The following is an 8,752-nucleotide window of genomic DNA, read 5'->3' on the forward strand; positions in this document are numbered from 1 at the left end:
TGGAGGCGGTGTTGACCTCACAGGGAGCCACATGCTCATCAGAATCCCATCCTTATCTTGCTCGAGGACACTTCAGCTTGTACGCCGCAGAGGCCGGGGATCAAAGCGGCGAGCTCGCCCTCACTGGATGACCGTCCTGCTGCCGGAGCCGCCCTAATCTGCATCACCGCTTCATGTAGAGCGCGGCCGCAGCGCTCACCAAACCTGCAAGACTTGGAGTGTTGTTGCTGAGCACACAGCGCATGCGAACATGACGACCTTCAGCGATTTGTTGAATCAGACCATCGCGGGGTGGAACTTCAACTCGGCCGCCCTGCGCAGCCTGCTCCAGGCCCTCCTCAAGTACCTGAAGGTACTCGATGTGGACATCGACGCTATGCAAGGCAAAGATGAGGCGCCGGCCGGCAGCAACGAGAAGGTGGACGAGATTCTGCTTCAGAATGACAACCTTAAGAACGAGATCGAGGAGCTTCGGCAAAAGAACAAGGCCATGGAGAAGGAACTCCAGGACCTCCACCGCCAGACCAACCTCATACAGGAGGAAGTGACGGACCTCTCAGATCAGGTCAAAACCATGAAGGACGAGATGTCTGGCTTTTCCAATCAGCTGATGGAGCTCAAGGGGGACATGGTGGATGTCTGCGAACAGGGCAAGATGATCAAGACGTTCATGGAGGAGTTCCGCCACATCAATGAAAGGGTCCAGGACGACCTGAAGAAGCTTAACCAGGTGGGAGGCTCGCTGGTCGAGTCTGATCGTGCGGTGATCGATGAGCTAATGGAGGAAGTGAACGACCTGAAGGCTCTGGTGGAGAATTTCCTGCAGACGCAGCCAAACACGGGCGACCTTGAAGAGAAGCTGCAGCGGCTGGAGGCCGCCAACAAGAAGATGGGCGCGGACCTGGAGAACAAGGACATGAGGAGCTGGATGCAGAAGCTGGAAGAGGATATGGAGCAGCTAAAGGCGGCGCACACTGTCGTGCCCGAGGACGATAAGGTGACGGATCACCTGCAGAGCCAACTGGATGACCTGCGGGGCCTGTTAGAGGACATTATCATGTCGCTGACCTGCGGCGTGCACGGCGACCACGAGGACGTGGCCGACGATGACGACGACGTGGAGGACTTCTCCCGCAGCAACGACCGAACGGTGCTCACCTCCAGGACCACCAAGGTGGGCCTCAAGCTCAAGATGGTGTTCGAACACTTTGACCTGCTGCAGGACAAGCTGGGCAACGTGCCGACGCAGACAGAGCTGCCACAGGTTCAGCTGCAGGCGCCCAGGGAGCGGTCAGACAAGGAAGTGGACCTGAGCTTCATGAGCGACGTGCAAGGGGCCTTCAAGCAGCTGGAGGTGCAGTGCGGGAAGCTGAGCGAGAGCACGCGGTCCCTGCAGGAGGACAACAAGCAGAAGCAGAACCACATCGACGTGCTGTACAACACCACCGCCATGCTGGAGAAGAAGTCCAACCAGCAGGAGGCCGAGGCCAAGACCAAGGTCAATCGGCAGGAGTTTGACACTTTGACGGAGCAGCTCCACTCGCTGCTCAATGGCCTGCTGGAGAAGATGACGGTGCATGAGCAGGACTGGCTCAAGTTTGTGGCCGACGTGCACAGGCAGATGGAGAACAAGCTGGACCGCATGGAGCTGGACAAGCTGCTGAAGAAGAAACTGAAAGCGCGCTGGAAGGAGATGTTTGCCAAGCTGCAGGCGGAGGGCGGTGACGAGCGCGACGCTGCCTGCGTCAAGAAGAAGCTGCTGGAGACGTTCCGCTGCCTGTCATGCGACCGGCCCAGCATGATGTCGCCGCACTGGCAGAAGATGCCCTGCTACACGCCATGGACGCCCATCAAGACGTCACGGCCCCTCTCGACGTGGGACGCCGAGCAGCTGCACGAGGCCGTCATGGCGGGCCAGCCCAAGGCGGCGGTGGCGGCGGCAGGCGACAAGGAGGTGATGGGTAAGCAGCACTCCTGCCACCACGGCGGGAAGCGGGGCACAGCGCACGAGGCCAAGCATGGCCATGCCGACGGAAAGATCCCGCCCAAGCTGGACGGCGTCAAGGTGGACGGCTACGGCGTGCCGGGCGGCTGGGGTGCGCATGACTCCAACCCGCCCGGCGAGGGCAAAGCTCCGGCGGCGGGCACCAGGAGCAGGCGCGGCGCCCACAAGGCCTCTGCCAAGGTGTACAATAAGTATGAGCTGCCGGTCAGGACTACCAAAATCAATATTAAGACTAAAGACCCGCCCGCCTCCAAGGTGCCGTGCGCCAGATGCTTCGCGTGCTCCGTCAAGGACGAGCCCGCCGTCACCACCGAGTGAGGCTGTCGACGTTGGGGGGAGTGTGTGGCGAATCTGCCGTGACAGCTAGTCTTGTCCCTGTCTACCCGGGAGGTGTGCTCCGTGGTTGTCCCGCCCCGCCGGTCGTAGTCCCTCGGGACTCAACCGACGCCACTCGCTAGCACGCTAGCTCACTCGCACGCAAGCATTAGCCGTGGGTGTTGGTAGTGCAATATAGCGTCCACTAGCCCGTTAGCTCGCTTCCGAGGCTCGTTTTTGTGACGTGGCCGGACACAGGTAATGGAGGTGTAGCTGAGAATGTCTGAGTCTCGCAATCCGGGCAGTGCGACACGTGCCGAAGGTCGGACGTGAGGAAAGAACTCTAGAAGGCACAGAGTCTCTGCCCGCTGGAAGGGCTTTTGTTTTGGAAGTAACGTCTTGGATCAAATGTTGACGTTAAGTTGTGCAGTATGCATTTTTTTGTTATTGTTTTTACTCTTTTTTTCAGACTTGAGCAGTGCCTATAAAAACTGTATTATTTTATGTAAAGAATATCATTTTTTACATTTATTTTAGAATTATAAAAAGTCTTTTTACAGGGTCAGTCTCTTTTTTAATGTCTTTTAGCTTCCTCCATGCCATACATCCTTCTATATTCCTGGCTGATTGCTGACATAATCAATTGGAATAGAAAATATTATTTGAAGTGTTTTAAAGTAGTTGAATATTCACAATCACATCGCTGTGGCATTAAAGTTACCTCATTTTTACCCCCTCACACTTTGTGTACAAAGCACAAGTGGAAAAATAGACACAAAACAAACAAAAGGGCGGGGCTATGCCTTAGAAGAAGGCACAAATGAAAAAAAACTAAATTTATCACAAAATTTATCACAATACTTTATTGCTAATTTAATTTTTCCCCAATGTGTAAGATGAGCGCAGGTGTACCCAGGACCGGGGCCTACTTTTTTAAACATAGCATTTTGGACAAATAACCTTTTTTTGGAAAATAAACTTTGATGAGAAAAGTCAGAGCACACCACAGTGAAGAATTGCCCGGCACGATGCCCCAAATCTGACTCCCAAGTTGCAACCAACACACGCTGCGTGAGGCCGACTTTTAACGAGCTGAGTCCACCTGCTGACAAAGTGGAGCTGACGTCCCTAGAGCGGCCGGTCAAGTGCAGAAAAAAAAAAGTATTAGGTTGCGTCGGATTCCTCTCCAGAACTTCTGGTCGAATCTCAGAATACAGAAACAAGCAAAGTTGCTGCATCACAAAGTAACAAAGACAGAGCTGCAGAGTTCTGTTTTTGTTTTGTTTTTTCAGGACAGGACTGTCCAGTCCCTTTCCTTGCAACCTTCAGTTTGTGCAGCTGCCTCCGCAGCCCAGTCGCCCTGACCTGAAGGGCCAAGCTGTACACACAGACACACACACACACACACACACATGTCACAATGCAGGAGAGAGTTGGGGGCTTTGAAAAATGGCCCGTGATTGTGCGACAAGCCTGAGAAAGAGTGCTGCCTTTGTTACCCGCCGGGAAGCCGGGGGCCGGGGTTGCGTGAGCCAATGAGGGACGGAGAAAAACATGCTGGACAAGTAGGGGGGGAGAGAAAGTCACCATGTTGTTGCTGTGCACCAAGTGCCATTCGTGCACCAAGCGACGGGAGGATCCTGATGCAGGCAAAACCTGGTGAGAAGCAAGACTTTTTTTTTCCATTCACATTTTCCACGGAGACCAGCAAAAAGCTTTTATTTTTGTTGTTGTTGTTGGGGGGGGGGGCGTCGGGGAGGCAGAGATGGCCGAGGGAGCAAAAGTGAGCAAGGTGGATGGAGACAAGAAAGAGGAGGCGGTGCACCTACGCAGGGAGATCGGCCTGCTCCCCGCCGTGTGCTTCATCATCGGCACCGTGGTGGGCAGCGGCATCTTCATCGCGCCCAAGGGGGTCCTGATGAACAGCGGCAGCGTGGGGCTCTCGCTGCTGGTGTGGGCGCTCTGCGGAGTTCTGTCCCTGTTTGGTGAGGCGCCGGCAATGACCTTCTTGATTGTAAAGTTGCTTCCGTGCCAGTTTAGTGAGGTTGCACCGATGCATTTTCATTTTTTTTTGGGAGTGGAGGAACGAGGGCGGGGGGGTTGTCAGAGCTCAAGCCTGTTTGGGTACGACAAGGGTCTTAAAGCTCTGTGTCTTGCCCGAACTGAGCAGATTGCAGACTTTCACAAGGGGCGATCACGTGATCATGTGACCGTAGCAATGTTCAATGTTTAAAACGTGTGCAAAGTGAAAATAATTTGCAAGGTTAAATTGTTTTTTTTTGTTTGTTTGTTGTTGCAATGAGAAAGCGGGAAGAACCACATTCACGCCGCTTGCCAAGAGGGGGCGTGTCCCGTCCCCTACTGCTTGTGTTGCATCTCAGGATCTTAAACAGTTGGGATTCCCAGTTCAAAAAACAAATTAAAAACTAAAAAGGAAAATATAATTATTCAGAAATGTGTGCCTTACAACTTTAAAATTCATGAGGTAATGCAGAAACATTTTGCATGCTAACAAAACTAATGTGCACAGGGTATTCCCCCCCCACTATTTTAGCAGAGTGTGTGAGCATGCACTGAACTGTTTTGCCCAATAAGCAAAAATACGACATCAGTTAAAACGACAGCAGCTCCAAGAATTTATCCTAACCGATAATCTGCAACACCACATAAACGACAAACAATAGCATCAGTCCCCGCTGTGCAGTTCTCCACGACTAAACTCCAAGACCTCCACTAGGAGCCCTGTGTTACGCCGAACTGGGAACCAGCTTCTCCAAATCTGGCGGCCACTACACGTACCTGCTGGAGACACTGGGACCTCTGCCGGCATTCCTGCGCCTCTGGGCTGAATTCCTCTTCATCAGGTTGTTTGCTCTCGCCGCAGCATGTTTACCGTTACCCCCCTTCCCCACCGGGGTCAACTTCCAGCTTCTTTCCAGCAATGCTTTCTTTTCTGTCTGTTTTGCAGGCCAGCTGTGGCCTCTTACGTGTGCCTGGCCTTCGGCCGATATGTGGTGGAGCCTTTCTTCACGCCGTGCCCTGCCCCCATGGTGCTCATCCGGCTGGTCAGCATCCTCGGAGTGAGTGAGTGACTCTGAATCCCAGATGGGTTCTGTGCGTCTGCACCATTGCACGACTGACATGCTGCAACTCTTTTTCTTTTGCAGCGTTTGTGGTGGCGGTCAACTGCTGGAGCGTGACCTTGGCCTCCCGCACTCAGGTCACCTTGACCTTCATCAAGATGTTTGCTCTTGTCCTCATTATCGTCCCCGGTGTCATCGCTCTGGCCAAAGGTCAGAAGCTGCAGACAGTGGCACGGCTCGGATATTACCTTTCATTTTGCACCAACTCTGCTTGCACTGTGTGACTTCCTGCTTCCTGTTTGTTCTTCTTCTTTGCCTCAGAAGCAGTGGTTACTTCCTGTTTTCATTATAAATTATAGGAAAGCTAACTGGTTAGGGAAACCTCGATACGATTGAAAATACAGATTGGCATGCTAGAGGAGCGATGAAGTTACCAGTTTATCAATTCATTTTGAGTTAGCTTAGCTTTGCTCGCTTTCATGAATCCCCCGCTTGTTTGGAGATAAAACAGCAACATAACAAAAGCAGCATGTCAGAGTTAATTGTCAATAATCATTGTTTCCACACCTGATCTTATTTGTAATAAAAAAAAGAATCAAGGATGAAAAAAAATAGCATCTTAGCTTCTGCATAGAGCTAAATGGCCTTCTTTGTGCATGTTTACACTGGTGGGATTGGACAGTTTAGATCAATGAGGTGTACATCTTGTCCTTGTGGACCATCCAGGAAAAACAGAGAACTTCCAGAATGGTTTCGAGGTGGACGCACTGACGCTGGACAAGTTGCCGCTGGCCTTCTACAACGGCCTCTACGCGTACGGCGGATGGTAAGAAAACAATCTATCGCCGCTTGCGTCTTTCGGTTGTCTTCAAAACTCCTTGACGTCTCTCCTCTTCCATCAGGTTTTATCTGAACTACATCACTGAAGAGGTCATCAACCCAAAACGGTACTTGTCATCCGCCCCCAACCCACTCCTTTAATTGGCTCCTTGTGCTCAAAAGCGCTCATGGTCGGGTTGTGTTTTTAGCACCATCCCACTGGCAATCATCTGCTCCATGGTAACAGTGACCATCTTTTACGTGCTCACCAACGTTGCCTACTACACCATGATGAGTCCCGTGGAGCTGCTGCAATCCGAGGCCGTGGCTGTGGTCTGTACGGCGCAAATACAACTCGGGGGATAAATGAAAAATACACAACAAATTGTGCGTCTAAAATCTAGATTTGTGCTGTTTGTTTGTTTTTTTTGTCAGACCTTTGCCGACCGCGCCCTCCAGGGATTAGCTTCTGTAGTTCCCATTCTGGTGGCCATGTCGTGCCTCGGGGCGCTCAACGGTGGATTCTTCGGGGTGCCCAGGTACTGCAGATCTCAAATGATTCTTTTGTTTGTCGTGTTGACATGCCCACCCACCAGATTGAGTGAGGATCTTGGCTTTTGTCGCGGCAGGATGCTGTTTGTGGGAGCCAGAGAGGGACACTGGCCTCCCATTTTCTCCATGATCCACATCCGGAGGCAAACGCCTCTGCCCGCCGTCCTCTTAATGGTATCAGCTGGCGGGATTGCGTGAAAATTGTTTGGACGGGAGGCCACGAGCCAGCGCAGAATCCTCAGAATTAAAAAAAGAGAAGCACACACTGGCAGTCATTCCAGTGATGAATTGCGGTAACTTGCTGCGTTTCCTGCCTGCAGTATCCCCTGGTGGTGCTGACGGTGATGACCGGGGAGATCTACCAGCTCATCAGCTTTGCCTCCTTCAGCCGCTGGTTCTTCATTGCCCTGGCAACCTTGGGGATGCTCATCCACCGCTATCGCTTCCCGCTCCACCCCAGACCTTTCAAGGTGGGTCTGGTGGAACCTGCGTTGACTCGCAGGGTCACGCTGACTGTTTTGCTGACCGCCGACCGTCTTGCCTCAGGTGCCGCTGGTCATCGCCGTCACCTTCACCGTGGTCTGCTTCTTCATCGTGGGCCTGTCTCTGTACTCAGACCCCTGGTACACAGGTGGGAGCTGTGCTCTCACGCTGACGGGGGTCCCTGTCTACTACCTGACAGTGCACAGCTACCGCCTGCCCCGTCGTTGGAAACGCGTCTACAGTGAGTGAACGCACCACACGCTGCGTTTCCATGACCTCTATAATTGTGCAAAACCTAAATATCACAATTAAAAACTGGTAATGGAAACACCTGAACTTCCAAAACCCTTTCAAATATTGATAACAGGTTTTGATGTTCTCACGAGTGGATTTTTCAGACGCGTCCATATAGAGAGAGGTATATCGCAAAAGTGTTGTGGAAACACTTTTTTCGCATTTAGACGTCACCATGCACGGGGGTCACGTGACCAGTTCACTTCAAGTGAAAATGGTGCATTATGTTTGGACAGAAAATTTTTACAAGTAATCAAAGAGAAAAATATAACAACCATTCTTGAACAGCAAACGGCATCAGAATGGAGATTTATCTCAAAAATGTTTTGGAACTCCGTCCTCCTCAAAGTGGGGTCTCGCGGGACGATATTTTACAAGAATCACGGCTTTTGCGCTTCACACCATTCAAAGGAAATAAATCGCAATTGTACTTTATCAAAATTTTTTAGAAATATTGCTTTTATTTTGTGAAAAACTGTAATGGAAACACAGCCGCTGTTGTTTGCAGTCAAGAATGAAAAGCCGCCTGGGCTCTTGCGATAATCCAGACTCCTTCCCACATTCCCACCAGACTACCTCAGCAAGCAGCTACAGATCCTTCTGGAAGTGGCCCAGCAGGAAGTCAAGACGTACTGAGGAGGCCGGAGGAGTCCTGCCGCTGGCGTCGTCTTCTGGTTCATCATCTTCAAGCTTTCCGCTTCTTTCGTGGCGCCGCATTGTGCGACTGTCACGAGTCGTGGTTTTCTGACAACCATGCCCAGAAGTCCGTCCTCCACTTCTTTTGCCTTGCCAAGCAAGCTTCATGTGCTAAAAAAAAAAAATGTTTTAGCAGGAAGCTTAAGCCCAGCATTTTAGTAGGAGGCTGTAAACAGAAGTCTAAATGTGCTGTGTTCTAGATAGCTGGAGATTCTTTTTTAAATTATAATCTAGTGGGGCTGCCACACTGGAACAAGGGTTAACGATGACACTGTGAAGATGTGGGGCATTTAAAGCAAGATTCACCGCTGTGGTAGAATTTGCGTCATTTTCATTACCATTTGGTAAAGATAGGTTGTTTTTATATCAGTCAGTCTGTAAATGCCTGCAACTCTCAACCAATCATCAATAAAGACAACCTGTTAATGTTCCAACTGACGTCATGCTGCTGCTGTGACAGGAAACCTGCTGCGGGTGCTGGAGTCAAAGAGCTGTGAGGCGTTTC

At 51.3% G+C, this 8,752-nt stretch overlaps 1 protein-coding gene across 1 annotated transcript; it reads left to right on the forward strand.

Annotated features, from left to right (window-relative positions):
• Positions 1 to 3,855: 3,855 nt before the first annotated feature.
• Positions 3,856 to 8,658, forward strand: LOC142890780 (cystine/glutamate transporter). Its single transcript, XM_076030047.1, has 13 exons — positions 3,856 to 3,979; positions 4,084 to 4,305; positions 5,058 to 5,184; positions 5,289 to 5,404; positions 5,488 to 5,613; positions 6,130 to 6,229; positions 6,306 to 6,350; positions 6,432 to 6,555; positions 6,658 to 6,761; positions 6,852 to 6,948; positions 7,095 to 7,244; positions 7,321 to 7,498; positions 8,123 to 8,658. The coding sequence occupies exons 1-13, from the start codon at positions 3,856 to 3,858 to the stop codon at positions 8,185 to 8,187; spliced, it is 1,578 nt and encodes a 525-aa protein (XP_075886162.1). The 3' UTR covers positions 8,188 to 8,658.
• The last annotated feature ends 94 nt before the right edge of the window (positions 8,659 to 8,752 follow it).

Source organism: Nelusetta ayraudi, unplaced genomic scaffold, assembly GCF_046127955.1.
Source record: "Nelusetta ayraudi isolate G7.1 ecotype Tasmania unplaced genomic scaffold, CSIRO-AGI_Nayr_v1 ptg000027l, whole genome shotgun sequence".
Lineage (NCBI taxonomy): Eukaryota > Metazoa > Chordata > Actinopteri > Tetraodontiformes > Monacanthidae > Nelusetta > Nelusetta ayraudi.